We start from the raw sequence: 18,737 nt of genomic DNA, 5'->3' as shown, positions 1-18,737 counted from the left end.
AGGGATTCTGCAGCCCCTGCCCAGCTCCCTCAGGGATTCTGCAGCCCCTGCCCAGCTCCGTTCCCTGCCCTGGACACGCTCCAGCCCCTCCAGGGCTCTCCTGCAGGACCCAGAACTGGACACAGGTTTTGAGGTGGGGCCAACTGAGGACAAAGTGCTCAGGTTGTCCCCTCACCTGTGGCTGGTGTGACACCTGGGGCTACCTTTGCCTTGGTGGGACCTGTGGAGTTAACAGGTTTCTTCTGGGCAGCTCTGAAACACGTGGCTGGGGAGGAGTGGGGAATTTGGATCTGTAGACAAAAATCCTTTGGTCCTGTCTTCCAAGAGCCTTCACCCCTGTCTGTCCCTGTGTCTGGCCATGTGTTTGTCCCTGTGTCTGTCCCTGTGTCTGTCCCCGTGTCTGTCCCTGTGTGCAGAGGTCAGAGCAGGCCCAGGCTCTGCTCCAGGCCCAGCAATGGCCCCAGAGCCACGGGCAGGGCCTGAGCCCAGCAATTCCCCTGCACAGGAGGCACAACTTCTGCCCTGGGCAGGGACCGAGCTGGAGCAGAGCCCAGAGAGGGGCTGGAGTCTCCTCCCTGGGACATTCCAGAGCCACCTGGGCCCACCCTGTGCCCTCTGCTCTGGGTGACCCAGAGGTGGCTCCAGGTGAGCGCTGTGGGCCCTTCCAGCCTGACCCTCCCAGAACTCCTCACAGAACTCACAGAATTCACAGAATCCCAGAATGACCAGGTTGGAAGAGACCTTCAAGACCTTCAAGTCCAGCCCAGCCCCAGCCCCTCAACTCAACCCTGGCACCCAGTGCCACATCCAGGCTTTGTTAAACACACCCAGGCATGGGCACTCCACCACCTCCCTGGGCAGCCATTCCAGAACTTCCTCACCCTTGCTGGAAAAACCTTTTCCCTGCTCTCCAACCTGGATTTCCCTTGGTGCAGCTTGGGACTGCACCTTTCCAGAGCAAGGTGACAACTTGTGAGCCACTGGTGTGGCCCCAGGTCACTGCCAAGGCTGCCCAGGGGTGAGAGCAGTCGGGAATGGCTCTGGTTTGCCCTGGGGGCAGGAGGGGTGTCCAGAGCTGCAATTCCAAACCAGGCTGTCCTGCTCTTGAGAGCTCTTCCTCATCCCTTCTGGAGCAGCAGCTCCATTGTCTCCTCTTCCCTCCCCAGGGCTCTGGGACTGGAATTAGAGCTGGGCTGGGGGATTGGAATTAGTGCTGGGCTGTGGGACTGGAATTAGAGCTGGGCTCTGGGACTGGAATTAGAGTTGGGCTGGGGAACTGGAATTAGTGCTGGGCTGTGGGACTGGAATTAGAGCTGGGCTCTGGGACTGGAATTAGAGCTGGGCTGTGGGACTGGAATTAGTGCTGGGCTGTGGGACTGGAATTAGAGCTGGGCTCTGGGACTGGAATTAGAGCTGGGCTCTGGGACTGGAATTAGTGCTGGGCTGTTCAGGAAAAAATGTAGTGGCTCCCGAGCTGGGAGCCAGGCAGGCCCATTTCCTCTGTCCCCAAGTGTGCTGGCTCTGAGGCAAACCAAGGAACCTGTGTCTGTGGATCTCTTGGTTAGCAGAGTTCAGCTTATTTTTAGTTTGGGTGATGGCTTTAGGCAAGCCAGGGTAAACCATGGCAATTTTGGGAGAGGGAGAATGAGAGGGATTATAGTGACAAGCTTTCCAACCCAACAATTAGTTGATGTTTTCAGAGTACGGCCACAAGTGGGGAAGGTTGCAAATTTTACAATCCTGAATGTAGAAATCTGTGGCTTTCTTTTCTTGTTCTTTCTCTCTGGTTTTGTTTGTAAATACATGGGGCTCAAATCTTTGGCTTGGTTGTGTTCAGAAACTGCACCTCACATTGGCCTTGCAGCACTCAGGGAATGTGCTGATCCCTGGGCACATGGAAAAGAGACAAAACCCTCTGTGTCACTTGTGGGGTGAGGGATGGAGGGCAGGGAGTTTACCCCACAATATTTTATTGGATTTCATTGAAATCTGCATGGAGGTTAGAAGGGTTTGTCATTGCTCTCCACAGCTCCCTGAGATGAGGTTGTGGAAGGGCTGCCAGAGCTGCAGGAGCCTTTGGACAGCCCTGCAGGGACAGGATGGGATTGTTGGGGTGTGTGCAGGGCCAGGAGCTGGATCAGAGATCCCTGTGGGTCCCTTCCAGCCCAGGATATCCCATGGCTCCCTAATGTTGCACAAGTGCAGTGTACATAAGGATATAAATGACATATATAATTTATAGATACTGGTGCTAATTGCTGGCTCCATACCAAGCCATGGATTTGTGTTTTCCCTACACTGATCACTTGAAATATTAATGAACAACAACAGTGCAAGGACCCCAAATCTGTTCCCAATCCATCATTTTCCTTTGCTAGGAATATTGCCTTGTGCAAGGCTCAGAACAAGTGATTCCAGGTGAGTCAAATCCATGAACTCATCTTCTTTTTGCTGGGGCCTGACTTGGAAATGGCAGGAAATGTTCCTGGGGAATTGCCTGCTGTCACTAACATATTTTTTGAAAAATACTTTTGCTAAGATTTTTTTTTTCTTGAGAAGCTGGGAAGCTTCAGCTTCTCCGTGTTTTGTTACTTTAGAATGTGATTTAAAGAATTGTTTACTTAGTATGTGAATTGGTTTTACTTAATGAATAATCACAGGTCTAGCTGTGTCGAGACTTTAGTTAATCACAAGATTTTATTATTCATTCTTTTCTTTGCTAGCTTTTTGATGTTTCTTTGCTTTTTCTTTAGGATAGTTTTAGTATATCATTATAATATAATATAATATAATATATTATAATATAATAACCATATATATTATGGTTATTATATAAAATACAATATATTATTCTATATTATTCTATATTATTCTATATTATTATATTATATTATATAATTATATATTATATATTATATATTATATATATTTAAAATATATATAATCATATATAAAGTATGAAATATATATTATATTTCATATTTATGCATTATATATTGAATATATAATTATACATATTATTGTTATATAATTATATTATTATAGATTATATATTATATATAACATTATATATTATATATAATAATGTATATAATGTATAAATATACTGTATTACTATATTGTATATAAATATTTTTATATATTATATATATTCTTATATAATAATATAATATAATATAATATAATATAATATAATATAATATAATATAATATAATATAATATCATTAAATAATAAATCAGCCTTCTGAAACATAGAGTCAAGATTCTCATCTCTTCCCTGGAGACCCCCAAACATATAATATAAAATGCTTCTTCCCTGGTCCTGGAGACTCAAACACCACCACAGCCTGCTCCTAAAAATTCTCTCCCTCAGTGCTTCCACTTTGTCTTCTTGGGTTGCAGCACCCCCTGTCCAAGTGCTGAGCTGTGCAAGTGCAGCTGTCCTTTCCACCACATAAACCACCCAGATTTCCAGCAATTCCTGACTTTTCTTTCTTTCTTTTCCAGCCTGAGACAGCAGCCGTGCTCAAGCGCACCGTGGAGGCTCTGATGGAGAGAGGAGCCATCGTGAGGGGCCTGGAGAACCTGGGGGAGAGGTCCCTGCCCTACAAAATCACCAAGCACAAGGAGCGCCACAAGAGAGGGGGGTACGTGGTGGCACCTCCTCCTTCAGTCCTGTCACTGCTGCTCCTGGAACAGGGACACCAGGACCAGCCCTTTGGTCTTCTGGGCACGTTTGGGTTGCAGGTGGGACCTGGGAGGGCTCTCAGCAAGGAGCTGGGTGGTTGTTGGGGAGTGTGTGTGTTCTGTGTGCTTTATTCTGAGTGCTGTCAGTTTTGTGGTGTTTCCACTGCAGAACTTTCCCCAACATAAACAATATTATTATTTTTTAAATGACTATTTTTAGGCTGTTTTCTGATAAAGCTCAGCCTAATCTCCTAGTTGGCAGAACGGGATCCTTTCCTCCAATGTTAATAATTAACATTAAAGTGCCCTGTAAGACTTGGTTGTGTTCCTGATACAGTTTTGGGGTTTGATAAAGTCCAGAATCATGGAATGGTTTGGGCTGGGAGGGATTTTAGGGATCCTCCTATCCCACCCCTGCCATGGCAGGGACACCTCCCACTGCTCCAAGCCCCAGTGCCCAGCCTGGCCTTGGGCACTGCCAGGGATGCAGGGGCAGCCCCAGCTGCTCTGGGCACCCTGTGCCAGGGCCTGCCCACCCTCAAAAGGGAGAATTTCTTCCTCATATCTCACCTAAATTTCTCCCATTTCAGTGGGAAGCCATTCCCTGGGTGCTGTCCCTGCAGGCCTTGTCCCCAGTCCCTCTGCAGCTCTCCTGGAGCCCCTGCAGGCCCTGCCAGGGGCTCTGAGCTCTCCCTGGAGCTGCTCCTCTCCAGGTGAGCACCCCCAGCTCCCCCAGCCCCTCAGTTAAGGGTGTTTAAGGTAATCCTGTGTTTTATGGAAACACAATAAATGGAAATTACCCCACAGTGCAGAGGGAGGTGCTGCAGCTCCCATCCCATGCCCAGGGTGGTTTTGCTCCTTGAGGCCACCCCTGAAATGGCTGCTGCCTCTCCAAGGCCTGGGAGATGTTGCTAAGCAACCCCCACTGCTGGGGCTGCCTAATCCTAATAACAATTAACAATTAACAATTAACAATTAACGAGCTGCTCCCGATCCTGCAGCATCCAACAGGAGCTTGGCCAGCCCTGTTCTTCCATGAGGGGCTCTGGGGAAGCTCAGGGCACTCCAGAGCTGCAAAGTCCTCCTTGGATCAGCTCTCATGGGCTCACTCCTGGTTTCATTCCCTCTTCTGAGCACCTTGTGGTGCTCCTGCCAAGTGGGAGTGGTGAGCGGGGAAGGGGGGATCTCCAGCACACTCCTGTTCCATCAGCCTGGGGAAGAGGAACTTCAGGGAGGCCTCAGAGCCCTTCCAGAACCTTAAAGAACACTTTCAAAAGGAGGAAAGAGGACTTTCTGCAAGGACATGTAGTGACAGACAGGGGGAATGGCTTCCCAGTGCCAGAGGGCAGGGTTGGCTGGGGTGCTGGGGAGGATCTCTCCCTGTGGAGGTGATGAGGCCCTGGCACAGCTCCCCTGGAGAAATGGCTTCTCTTCATCTCTTCTCCAAAGTCCTGGAGATGTTCCTGTCTTCTGTTGAAGAACCCAAACCCTGGCCTGTAGAAGTGCTGCCACCCAAGCCAAAAACTGTCATCCAACCTCTGCACTTCAACCCAAAATCTCTGGAATTTCATCCCTGTGCCTTAGCTCCCCCCTGGCACAAGGAGAGGGACAGCAGCTCCTTGTTCTGCCCTTGGAAAAGGCTTTCATGTTTATAAAATGCTTCTGCTCTGACAGCAGGATGAGGTAATCACTAATTCTGTCCTGAGACAGGAGTTTCTCAGCTCCCATGGGCATGCAACAGGATTTCATCCTCTATTGCAAAACTGCCAGGGTCAAGGCATGGTTTGGAAAAAAACCCACAGGGAGCAGCAGAGCAAAACAGGCACGGGCACAATGGCAGTGCCTGAGGTGGAGTCAGGGATGGTTTGGGTTGGGAGGGACCTCAGAGCCCACCCAGAGCCACCCCTGCCATGGCAGGGACACCTCCCACTGTCCCAGGCTGCTCCAGCCCCAGTGCCCAGCCTGGCCTTGGGCACTGCCAGGGATCCAGGGACACCCTCCCTGTGCCAGGGTCTGCCCACCCTCACAGGGAGGAAATTTTTCCCAATTATCTGATATAAACCTGTAATTTTTCAGTGTGAAGCCATTCCCTGGGTGCTGTCCCTGCATCCCCTGGAAATTGTCTCTCTCCAGCTTTCCTGGGGCTCCTCCAGGCCCTGCAAGGCCACCCTGAGCTCAGCCCAAAGCTTCTCCTGTGCAGGTGAACAATCCCAGCTGTGCCAGCCTTTCCTCCCAGCAGAGCTGCTCCATCCCTCTGCTCATCCTGGAGCCTCCTCTGGGCTCTCTGCAGCAGCTCCAGCTCCTCCCTGGGCTGGTTCCAGGCCTGGGGCAGCTCTGCGGGTGGGAAATCACCTGAGGGGGCTCAGGGGCACAATCCCAACCCCAATCCCAATCCCAATCCCAATCCCTCTCCTGATCCCAGCTGGGCTCAGGGGGCTCTGGGATGGGGCAGATCCATCTCTCCCCCCTCCAACACTTCCAAATCCTCCCAGAGAGCTTTGAGCAAACCCCTCCTGCCCACAGAGCCCTCAGAGCAGGTGGATTTTATGTGCTGAGTAAAACAAAGCTTTAGTTACCAGTAATTGCAACCTTCAGGCAGGAAACCATAAGATCAAAGCCTCCTCCTCCCAGGTCAGATGTCCCCAAATATTTCTCAGATATATTTCATCCTGCCTTGCTGAGAGGAGCAGGATGGAGGGAGGTGCTGCAGGACATGGTTTGGGTGCCTCTCTTTGGCATCTCACATCCAGGGCTGGCACTGGCAGCGCTGGGAATTCCTGAGGATTCAATTCCTGGTGGTTTTCCTGTGGAATTTGCAGCTCCATGGACAGGCAGGGTGGGTTCCTGCTGGACCATCCAGTATTTTATACTGGAAAATAAAACATTCAGGAAATCAAACATTATCCATTAATAGGAAGTGATAAATCAGTTTTGGAGCCACCTTTTAAAATCAGCCAGTTCTACTTTACAGCAGCTGTAAAAAAAAAAAATTTTTTTCAAGAGGACAAAGTTAGAAAATAAACAACTTTTACAGATACCTTTAATAGGACAAAGTTAAAAAGAAAATAAAGAAAATAAACAACTTTTCCAGACACCTTCCTAAGCTCCTGGACTTTCCATAAAATCCTGGAATTTTTTCTCCTCCCCAGCCAATTTCTAATTCTCCTGTGTCCCTTCTGGAGCAGGTTGGTGTGGAGTGGGACACTGGATAATCCAGAATATTCCACTTTTCCTTAGTCTTGGTTTATTCTGAATTATCTTAAGAGGCTTCTGTGAGAATTCTCATGAGTGTCTGGGGGGAGCATCTTGAATCTTCCAAAGCTTTTAATTTTTTGCTTGTTTTAGGTTTTTAATATTTTTAAGTTTATTTTTTTTTAATTTTCCTGACTCTTATTTAACTGATTTATTTTAACTGATTTATTTAACAGATTTCTTTTTCTCTAGCATGTAGTTAGTTGGAGATTTGGGATGGACACTCAATCCATTATTTCCTTGGACCTCCTGGCTGGTGAATTACATGCAAATGAATCCAATGTAATTATCTAAAAATGAATGGAATGGGGCTTGGACTCAGCTGGGCTGCTGGAAGGTTCCCTGCCCATGGAATGACCTTTAACTTCCCTCCAACCCAAACCATTCCCTGATTTTCAGGGCAAAGCTTGTGCAGGTCTTGGTGGTGATTTTAGAGGTAGGGAAAGAGTTGAAGTAGAAAATACAAATTGATAAAATCAGCAGGAGGGATGGTTTGTCCTTAAAAAAGGGCTTTTTTTCCCTGAGCTCTGGAGTGCTCCAGCATATCTGGGATATTTGGGATATAAAGTGAATACAGGCTTGTTACAAACTGAACAATATCCAGGAGACTTCAGAGAGAAAAGGGATTTTCTGGCAATTGCTGTGTAAAGCAGATTTCTCCAAGCCTGCCAAGGGGGGTTGTGGCCCTGAGCTGTCACTGGCAGGAGCAGTGACTCTCCTGAAGCCCTCAGATCCTACAAACAATGGGATTATCCTACAAACAATGGGATCATCCTGCAAACAATGGGATCATCCTACAAACATGGGGTTATTCCCTCTCAGGAGATCCTGCTCATTGAGGATGAAGTGTTAAAATTTAGGTTTTTCTCTGAAATGAATCTCTTTGGGCATCCTCCTCCTTTTGTTTTATTTATTTTTTGGAAGACCTAATATTGACAGGTTTTGCCTGTAGGCCATTATGAAAATTTGGTCGTTTTGAAATGATGAAATGAGTTTTGGGAATTGTGTGGATTCATTAAAGAATCAAACTTTTCAATCCCTGATTTACTGATCTTTAAACTGAATTAGCCACTCATTCACATTCCTTTTATTCATAGTGGAACAAGAATTGTTTGGTTTTTAAGCATTTCAGAGAATGATTTGAAATTGTAACAACTCATCTTGTGGCTGGATAAAATGTGCCAAGGACCAGGTTCCAGGTATGGAAATTTAGGTGAGGCTTTGAGCCTGACCAGCCCAGGATGTGCAAAACCAGGGGAAGAATGTATCTCAATAAAGATTCCCAGCCTTTCTCTCCTGCTGGGCCACAAATTTGTGCCAAACATTTCTTTTACTCGCCACTCCTTGTTATTAACGAGCTGCATTTTAATTGCTTTTAAGGTGCTTGGTGGTTTGGTTTTTTTTTTTGTCCCAGAGGTGTTTCTGGCTGGCACAAACAAAACCAAACTGATTTAAATAAGGCGTGTGGCAGCCTTTTGAATGGAAGGAATGTTGAAGCCAGGCTCTGTTTGCTGTTTGAGATGCTCCAGGAGCTCTGAATCCCTCTCCAGGCTGGGGCAGATTTGCTCAGGGCTCAGCTGGAGCAGATTCCAACAGGTTGTAAAGTGATAGTAGCACTTTGGGGTGGCACTTTGTGGTTCTCTGTTTGCTCTGGCCCTGCCCCAACCCCACCCTTGTGCCTCTCCCGGGCTCAGGGGGTGTTTGGGGTCAGCCTTGGGCTGGGGGGGTTTGACTTTGGACAGGATCAGTCAAACCTGATCCTTTGGACAGGATCAAAGGCAGCTCCTTGGGCTGGGGGGTTTCACTTTGGACAGGATCAGTCAAACCTGACCCTTTGGACAGGATCAAAGGCAGCTCCTTGGGCTGGGGGGTTTCACTTTGGACAGGATCAGTCAAACCTGACCCTTTGGACAGGATCAAAGGCAGCTCCTTGGGCTGGGGGGTTTCACTTTGGACAGGATCAGTCAAACCTGATCCTTTGGACAGGATCAAAGGCAGCTCCTTGGGCTGGGGGGTTTCACTTTGGACAGGATCAGTCAAACCTGACCCTTTGGACAGGATCAAAGGCAGCTCCTTGGGCTGGGGGGTTTGACTTTGGACAGGATCAGTCAAACCTGACCCTTTGGACAGGATCAAAGGCAGCTCCAGAACAACCAGGAAAAAACCAAAATAGGATCCACACATTCCTCTGGGGAGGTGGTGGCTCCCAGGATTTGCAGGTCAGGGATCTCTGAAGCTGCAGGAGCTGAGATGGGGGATTGAGGTGGACCTTGGAATTCTGGGGGCTGGAATTTCAGAGTTTCTGGTGGTTTTTAGCCCCACTCCAGTGTTTCCATTCTTAACTCTGGAGCAAAGGTGATGGAGCTGAGCCTGCTCAGGGTTTGGGAACTGATGGAGCACCAGGGCCTTCCCTTCTCTTGGTTTTGGGATGTGTGGGATTCCCTCTGTTAAATCTGCCTGGGACACAGGAATGTTTCACACCTTCCTCACCACATTTTTATCATTTAGTTTACTTTATTTTATTGAGTTGCACATTTATTTCAGGTTGGACCCTGGGGCTGGAGCAGCCTGGGACAGTGGGAGGTGTCCCTGCCATGACAGGGCTGGCACTGGGTGGGTTTCAATTCCCTTCCAACCCAAACCATTCCATGACTTATGACTTCTCCAGCAAAATTCTGATTATTCATAACAATTTCCATGTTCTATTTGCCAGTTTTTCATTGCCTTGTTGTTTCTTTTTTTCTTGCTTTCAAATTTGATTTTGAAAAGATGGCAATTTTCTTTTGTTATTTGCTTGCTTTGCCTCTTCATCTTTTTGTTTTGCTCTTCACTCACAGTTGTCTCCTCAGCCCCCGTGCTCTCTGAAATAGCAAACCCAGGGCTTGCTTTTGTTCTTGCTGAACTGCATTTTGGGAATTGATCAAGAACCATCACCCAGGAACTGCATTTGGGGGGTTTATTAGGAATTATCATGCAGGAATCACATTTTGGGGGGTTTATTAGGAATTATCACCCAGGAATTGCATTTGGGGAGTTTATTAGGAATTATCATGCAGGAATCACATTTGGGGGATTTATTAGGAATTATCATGCAGGAATCACATTTTGGGGAGTTTATTAGGAATTATCACCCAGGAACTGCATTTGGGGAGTTTATTAGGAATTATCATGCAGGAATCACATTTTGGGGAGTTTATTAGGAATTATCACCCAGGAATTGCATTTGGGGGGTTTATTAGGAATTATCATGCAGGAATCACATTTTGGGGATTTATTAGGAATTATCACCCAGGAATTGCATTTTGGGAGTTTATTAGGAATTATCATGCAGGAATCACATTTTGGGGAGTTTATTAGGAATTATCACCCAGGAATTGCATTTGGGGGGTTTATTAGGAATTATCATGCAGGAATCACATTTTGGGGAGTTTATTAGGAATTATCACCCAGGAACTGCATTTAGGGGATTTATTAGGAATTACATTTTGGGGAGTTTATCAGGAATTGCATTTTGGGAGTTGATCAGGAATTATCATCCAAAAAATGGATTTTGTGGAGTTCATCAGGAATTATTATCCAAAAATTGCATTTTGGGGAGTTCATCAGAAATTCTTATCCAGGAATTGCATTTTGGGGAGTTTATCAGGAATTCTCATGCAGAAATTGCATTTTGGGGGGTTCATAATGAATTGCATTTGTGGAGTTCATCAGGAATTATCATCCAAAAATTGCATAAATTGGGGAGTTATTGGGAATCTTCATCCTTAGGAATTATATTTTGGGAATTTATCAAGAATTGCTTCCCAGGAATTGCATCTGGGGAGTTGATCAGGAATTATCATCTAATTTGGGGTGCTCATCAGGAATTATCATCCAGAAATTGCATTTGGGGAGTTGATCATGAATTATCATCCAGGAGTTACATTTTGGGAGTTTATCAGGAATTATCATGCAGGAATTACATTTTGGGAATTGATCAGGAATTCTCATCCAGTTTGGGGTGTTCATCAGGAATTATCATCCAAAAATTGCATTTTGGGGAGTTGATCAGGAATTATCATCCAATAAAATGATTGTTATATCATTTGGGGAGTTGATCAGGAATTATCATCCAAAAATTGCATTTTATGGAGTTGATCAGGAATTATCACCCTGGAATTGCATTTGGGGAGCTCATCAGGAATTATCATCCAGGAATTTCTGAGTTCATCAGGAATTCTCACCCAGGAATTACATTTAGGGGAGTTGATCAGTAATTCTTATCCAGGAATTACATTTTAGGGAATTGATCAGTAATTATCATCCAAAAACTGCAATCTGGGGAGTTCATCAGTAATTATCATCCAAAATTTGCATTTTAGGGAGTTGATCAGGAATTCTCACCCAGGAATTGCATTTTGGGGAGCTGATCAGGAATTCTCATGCAGGAATTGCATTTTGAGGAGTTCATCAGGAATTCTTATCCAGAAATTTAATTCTGGGGAGTTGATCAGGAATTGCATTTGGGGAGTTCATCAGGAATTCTCATCCAGGATTTTCTGAGTTGATCAGGAATTCTCAGCCAGGAATTGCACTCTGGGGAGTTTATCAGGAATTGCATTTTGTGGAGTTGATCAGGAATTCTCACCCAGGAATTGCATTTTGTGGAGTTGATCAGGAATTCTCATCCAAAAATTGCATTTAGGGGAGCTGATCAAGGATCCTCACCCAGGAATTGCATTTTGGGGAGCTGATCAAGGATCCTCACCCAGGAATTGCATTTTGGGGAGCTGATCAGGGATTCTCACCCAGGAATTGCATTTTGGGGAGCTGATCAGGGATCCTCACCCAGGAATTGCATTTTGGGGAGCTGATCAGGGATCCTCACCCAGGAATTGCATTTTGGGGAGTTCACCTTCACATGTGCCTGGGGGATTTTCTGCAGGAGCTGAATTCCAGGGTCCCTGAGGACCAAGGGATACACAACAGCATCCAAGGGGTCAGGAGGCAGAAATTCCAAAATTTGCCAAGGCACCTGCCCAGGAGAGGCTCTGGTTTCCAGAACCTAAACATTCCAGCAGGAATGGATGGTTACTGAGAGGAATAATTCAATCATTGACCATGGGGCCATGGAATGGGTGGGGCTGGAAGGGATCCTGAAGATCATTCTGTTCCAGCCCAACACCTTCCACTCTCCCAGGCTGCTCCAAGCCCCATCCACCCTCACATTTCCAGCCATGAGGAATCCACAACCTCTCTGGACACCCCCTTGTTTTTGATTCCTGTGGAAACATTTCCATACAAATTTTCTTACATGTTCAGGCTTTGCCTCTCCCCACAGCTCTCCCTCCTTCCAAGCTGAGCTTTGGAAGTTGCACAATTCATTTTTAAACCTCCTGCTCGTGGCAGGATGAAATTTTCCACGTGGATGGAGAGGTTGAAGTGCCCTCTGATCGTCCCCACCACCTGGGTACAATTTGATTGCCTCGATTTGTGAGAGTGAAATAATGGTTACCTGTCAGAAATGGGCTCTGGAGCGTTCACAGGTTTGAACAACCCTCTCCCCACCCTTTATTGAACCCAAATTATGCAGAGTTCATATTTTTTCTTTATTCTCCAAACGTGTTTGGCCTCGCTCAAGTCGAGCCTCTTGATGCTTTTCATGGCTCTTGAAGACCAAAGAGGGCAAAACAAAAACACATGAAAGGAGCTTAATTAATCTTAAAAAGGAGCTTTTTTTCCTTACTTAACCCCCCCCAAAATAAATTGAAACTTAATGCCCAACCCAACTTTTTGTTGCTGTTTGGATTTTAGAACATCTTGAGCTGTTTGGGCAAAAAAGGTGTCCTGGCTGTGCAGTGCACTTGGAGGAGGACAAAGGCAGCTGGAATATTTGTGGATTTAGGCACATTTGGAGTATTTTCTGCTCAGCTGATAGTCTTCTTCCACTAGATGGGGCTTTCTTCATTGATGAGTTGAACCATTACTTCTGCCCATGTAAGTGTGGCTGTGCCTCAAGGATCAAAGCCCTGAAATGTTTGGGATGTTTTCTCCTTTCCCCCTGAGCTGTGGAAGTGCCCTTTGGAATTTTGGTGCTTTTTAGAGGCCCTGAGCAGAGCTGGTGCTGTGGAGGCACCAGAATCCACCAAATCCTGTGGCACCCCTGTGCAAGCTCCTTGACTGAGTGTGGTGGCCACTGGGCTTGGTGGGGTGGCAACCAGCCACCATTTGGGGGGGTTTGACTTTCATTTTAATTTCTTTTGTTCTTAATGATCTTTAAAATGAATGAAACATCTTTCCATGACTCAAATCAGCTGAACACCAGGTGCCTGTGGATGGGATTTGAGAGGTGCCATTCCTGGGGCTGTGGATGTATCTCCCCCCAAGCTCTCTGTGGATCATTCCCATCGTTGCTGTGGCTCAGTGTTGGTCACCAAAGTCCAGCTGTGGGTTGGATCTGGTCCTTCCCAGATTTTCAAGGAAATTCCACTGCCATATTTGTACAAGCTAAAGGCAACACTTGTCCTGGTCCTTCTGACAATCCATGAGCTCATGAGCTTGCCCTGCTGAGGAGGGGCAAAGCAAATTCCCCCATTTCCATGGTCCTAAAAATGAACATTCAGGTAGCCAAAAAAAAAAAAAAAAAAAAAAGAAAGAAAAGAAACAAAATTATTTTTGTGGAAATACCTTAATGAGGACAACGTGGAGCTCCTCCTGCTCCTGCTGTGGTTTCCTCCAGGTGTTTTCTGCTCCTTTCACCTCTGCTCTTCCTCAGATCATTTTCTTTCCCTTGGATCTTCCACGTCCACACAAGGGAGATGTTTTGGGGTCAAAACCTTGGGACCCCACAGCCTCTTCCAAGGCCACCACATCTTCACTGTTCCCCTTGGCCCAGAGTTGTATTCCAGGAGGATTTCAAAGGGAATTTCCATCCAGGATCCTTGAAGTCCTGCCCTGCCCATCTGAAAGCAACAGATTTGAGCATCCTTAGGACTCAAGGTTAAAACAATTTCTGGCTTGAATTTGGTAAATTTGAGAAATAAAACCCTGCACTTTTTTTTTTTTTTGTCCTCTTTTTTTATTTCCCTCATATCCAAAGGCACATCCTCCTTTATTCGAGACCATCTTACATTTTAATTTTTTTTTGGAGTTAATGCATTGTTTTAATGTGTTCCAGTCTGCTCCCCTGCATTTAAATCATCCTTGTGTTTGCAGTCAAGCAGGAGGACAAAAATAACTGTGGGCTCATGGTGAATCAGTGGAATTTTCCTGCATTTCTCCCCTGGTGACTCCTAGAGAGCACAAATGCTTTTTGCATTTCTCTTTGCATGAACGAGGTGCTTTCCCTGCTGCATTCCTGTATTTTTCCCTGGCTTTGTCTCGCTGGGGTTTGGGGTTGTTTACTCCACAAACAGCAGCCTGGGGGTCACAGATCACTGCCTGCAATGAAGGTTTGAGGCTTTCAAAACCCCCCTGGCCTCCTGGCAGCTGATTTCAGTGCGGAGATTTGAGGGGAAGGGGTTCAGATCTCCTCAGGGATGTCATTGTCCATTGTGCTGCTCATTGTTTTTCCAGCCCTTCTTTCTTTCCTGAAGAAATCCAATTTTTTTAATTTTTTTTTTTTTTTGCTGCTTCTCTCTCCCTTCTCCCTCTCTCTCCCTTTGTTTTGTTGTGGCAGAGGGAAGCAATCTTGCTCACGTTGGAGAGAGGTGGTTGTTTTTGAAACCCCACGTTTTTCCCAGTGCCTGCAATTTTGATAAAATACCTTTTCCTGAGAGGAGTCAGAAAGATCTGCTGGAACAGCTCATCCTCCCTTCCCCCCCTGCTCTCCTTGGCTTATCAACAGTGCGTCAGTGGAAATTTCCACCCTTTGCTAATGGCAGAGAAAGCACAAAGTTGCAAAGCAGCCTTTGGAGGGGGAAAAAAAAAAAGGAAAAAAACCCAACAAAACAAACCAAAAAAACCAACCCTCTTGCCGATTTAGGAGCACAACGAAAAGCAGCAGATGAGAGCTGGGCAGAAATGGAGTGAAATTCAGGATGCAGGGCCTGGATGGCAGTGGGATCAGGGGACAGGGGCAGGGATCAGCTGCTGGAATTGCTGCCCCCAGCCAGGTGAGAGGATCTGGGAGGCTGCTTCCCAAGGAAGCAGAGCTCAGGTGGCACCTGCTCAATTCACCAGTGGCTGCACCAGGGAATCAATCCCACATCCCCAGACTTTGGGAGGGTGCATCCTTAGGTCCTGCTGGGCTGCACTTCCACAGGATTGGCCAGGCTGGGAAATGGTTCCTGTCCCTAAGCTCCAGCCCTGCTGGCATCTCTGCACTCTGGAGCCCACAGAGCAGTGGGCAGCCCGGCTGCCCAAAAGCCAGATTTTGTTGCTGTGGGGATTTGGGAGGAGGAGGAGGAGGAGGAGGGAGCCCAGCAGAATTCCCCCAGATCCCTGGGCCAATTCCTGCAGCTCAGGCACCCTGGAATGCTGGGCTGGCATGGGCTGGCGCTGCTGCCTTGGCTCCAGGGACAGCCAGGCACAGCCCAGTCCAGCTGGGCACCTCTCCCACCTCAGGATTTGGGGTTTCATGTGGGTGTTTTTACCATCCTACCCCTCCCATAGAGAATTCTGGACTTTCTGGGAAGGGTTTGGGGATGACTTGAGGCTGTGACGTGGCTGCTGGTGTGAGATCAGGGTGGTGGCTGAGGAAAAGTGTTCTTCCCATGCTTTCCAGGGGTGGATTCTGCAATCCTGAGTCACTCCTGGCCCCATGGGGCTCTTGGGGTGCAATATTTGGGATGTGATGCAAAAAAAATGACCCCAGTGCAGCCTGAAGAGCACAAGCAGGGCTTGTTCACAGCCCCACCTCCTGCATTTCCCCTTCAGATTCCCAGTTCCCTTCTGGTCCTGGGGATTTTCCCTCCAGGATCACCTTGGTGAACATGGGATGCTCCTGCTGTAGCTGACTTAGGAAGAATCCAAAATTCCTGCAGAGCAAAGTGCTCTCTGTCAGGGGCAGTTTTGGGATGAAATTGGGGTGCCTGGTCCTGCTTGGACAACGTGTCTTCCTTTAAGGGATGTCACTTTTGGGTTTGAGGTGCTCCATGGGGAGGTGGGCTGGGAGAATTGGGGGATTCTGGAATGGTTTGGGTTGGAAGGGACCTCAAAACCCACCCATGGAATGGTTTGGGTTGGAAGGGACCTCAAAACCCACCCATGTCCCATCTCTAACTTATTCAAAACTCCTTCAAAAATCCCCATCATAAATCTCCTTGGGTCAGCATTGCTGGACAGAGCTCCAGGAGTGTTGGGACAACATTCCCAAGGAAAAACTGGGAATTTTGGGGGGTCTGAGCAGGGCCTGGATGATCCTGTGGGACATCTTCCAGCTCAGGATATTCCATGATTCCACCAGGGTTCAATTGAACTTCTCATCATTGAAATCAAGCTAAACCTGAGCTTTTGTTTCAAACAATCCAGGGACCAAAATGTGAGAAAAAACTGAGGAATTCTCATTTAAAAAAAACCCACAGGAGCAGAAAAAACTTAATAATTCTCATTTAACCCCCCAGAAGAAGAATTCCTTGAATTGCAGCCCAGGTATTTTGGTGGATTTGGTTCCAGCCCTGGTATTTTGGTTAATTTTGTTCCAGGCCAGGTATTTTAGTGGATTTGACCCCAGTATTTTGGTGGATTTTGTCCCAGCCCAAGAATTTTGGTGGGGTTTGTCCTCGCACAGGTATTTTGGTGGATTTTGTCCAGCCCAGGTATTTTGGTGGGGTTTGTTCCAGCCCAGATATTTTGGCTGATTTTGTTCCAGTCCAGGTATTTTGGTGGATTTGACTCAGGTATTTTGGTGGCTTTGGTCCCAGCCCAGGTATTTTGGCTGATTTGGTCCCAGCCCAGGTATTTCAGTGGGGTTTGTCCCAGCCCAGGCATTTTGGTGGATTTTGTCCAGCCCAGATATTTTGGTGGATTTGGCCCAAGTATTTTGGTTAATTTTGTTCCAGTCCAGGTATTTTGGTGGATTTGACTCAGGTATTTTGGTTAATTTTGTCCCAGCCCAAGTATTTTGGTGGATTTTGTCCCAGCCCACATATTTTGGTTAATTTTGTCCAGCCCAGGTATTTTGGTTAATTTTGTCCCAGCCCAGGGATTTTGGTTAATTTGGTCCCAACCCAGGGATTTTGGCTGATTTAGTTCCAGCCCAGGTATTTTGGTGGATTTGACTCAGGCATTTTGGTTAATTTTGTCCAGCCCTGGTATTTTGGTGGATTTGACTCAGGCATTTTGGTTAACTTTGTCCAGCCCAGATATTTTGGCTGATTTTGTCCCAGCCCAGATATTTTGGTGGATTTTGTCCAGCACAGATATTTTGGCTGATTTTGTCCCAGCCCAGATATTTTGGCGGATTTTGTCCCAGCCAGGTATTTTGGCTGATTTAGTTCCAGCCCAGGTATTTTGGTGGATTTGGCCCAAGTATTTTGGTTAATTTTGTTCCAGCCCAGATATTTTGGTGGATTTGGCCCAAGTATTTTGGTTAATTTTGTCCAGCCCAGGTATTTTGGCGGATTTTGTCCCAGCCCAGTATTTTGGTGGATTCATTTGCTGTGTTTCTCCTTGCAGGTATTTCCTGATAGACCTGGAGGCTCCCCCTTCCCTGGTGTCCCCCATGATGGATCACCTGGGACGGGACATTGATGTCATCAGAAGAGCTTTCATCAAACGCCCCCTGGCCAAGGCAGAGGAATGCAGTGGCATCCTCCCAGTCAGCCCTGAGCAGAAACTCCTCTCTGCCAAGAAAAACTGAAAATCCCAAACGTCTGAAACCTTTTTTAACCCATTTTTTATTGCTGCTGTGGAAAAGATTTGTGATAACTCCATCCCCAAAAAAAAACAAAACAAAAAAAGCAACAAAACCCAGTCACTTTTGGCCATGGGATGTGTGTGGTCTGTCACAGGATCTTCATTACTGTAACAATTGAGGTTTCTTTTTGTTTTAGAATAATTGGAATAGTTTTAATCTGGGTGCTTATCTTGCTGTTTGACAGCTCTGCAAATTGATTTGCTTTTCTCTCGGAGCATTACATTGATAATGGAGATTTCTCCAGCAGCAGGATGCTATAAATAGCATTTTTTCCAGAGATTACTCCAGAATATGGATATTTACATGAGAGATTAAGAAGTCTGCAGTGGAAATATAGAAATCTAGGATGTGATTTGGTGGGGGTTTGTTTGGGGGGAAATAAAAGGCAATAAAAGTGCGGTTAAAAGTAAACCTGACTCTTTTTTTTTTTTAATTAAGTATTTTATTTAAAAAATCCCAAAACTTTCACTGCCAAAAGCCACCTCATGGTCCTCAAGGTAAACAATGTTCAAAGCACAGGTAAAAATCCCTTTATAGGTAGGCCAGAAAATTCCAGGTGGGAATTAGAGACTGCCCAAGCTTTTGTAGGAGCAGGAGAATCAAAGATGCTTCGTTTTGCCATCAAGTGGACATTTCAAACTGGGAAAAAACATCAGAATAAAGTGTTCATGTGTCTTTTCTGCCTTTCTTCTGTTGAAAATAGGAGGAAAATCAGTGTTATTGTTGTTATATATATAAAGACCTCCTGCTCTCTGATGTAAATCCAGTGGCTGGATCATTCCTAGGGGGGTTTTGTGCTCTTTTTTTTTTTTTCCTTAGATGTGGAATTTTGGAAAGGAAAAGAAACCAGTTCTTCTGAGTATCTGAATTTTTTTTTAAATGCATCAGAAAAAGAATAACATTTTCTTTTTCCCTACTTCTTCCTTTAAGAGTTATGAATGTCTGGATTTGTGGGTTTTG

At 46.1% G+C, this 18,737-nt stretch overlaps 1 protein-coding gene across 1 annotated transcript in view; it reads left to right on the top strand.

Annotated features, from left to right (window-relative positions):
- The window catches only part of MRPS6 (mitochondrial ribosomal protein S6), a 45,552-nt gene extending 27,364 nt beyond the window's left edge, over nucleotides 1–18,188 (top strand). The window contains exons 2-3 of the mRNA XM_036389324.2: nucleotides 3,509–3,648; nucleotides 17,537–18,188. Of these exons, the coding sequence (XP_036245217.1) occupies nucleotides 3,509–3,648; nucleotides 17,537–17,720 (324 nt within the window). The 3' untranslated portion in view covers nucleotides 17,721–18,188. The remainder of the gene's footprint in view (nucleotides 1–3,508; nucleotides 3,649–17,536) is intronic.
- Nucleotides 18,189–18,737: the final 549 nt, after the last annotated feature.

Source organism: Molothrus ater, chromosome 2 (genome assembly GCF_012460135.2).
Source record: "Molothrus ater isolate BHLD 08-10-18 breed brown headed cowbird chromosome 2, BPBGC_Mater_1.1, whole genome shotgun sequence".
Taxonomy (NCBI): domain Eukaryota; kingdom Metazoa; phylum Chordata; class Aves; order Passeriformes; family Icteridae; genus Molothrus; species Molothrus ater.
Note: the sequence above shows the minus strand (reverse complement) of the source record. Positions and strands in the feature narration are given on the sequence as shown.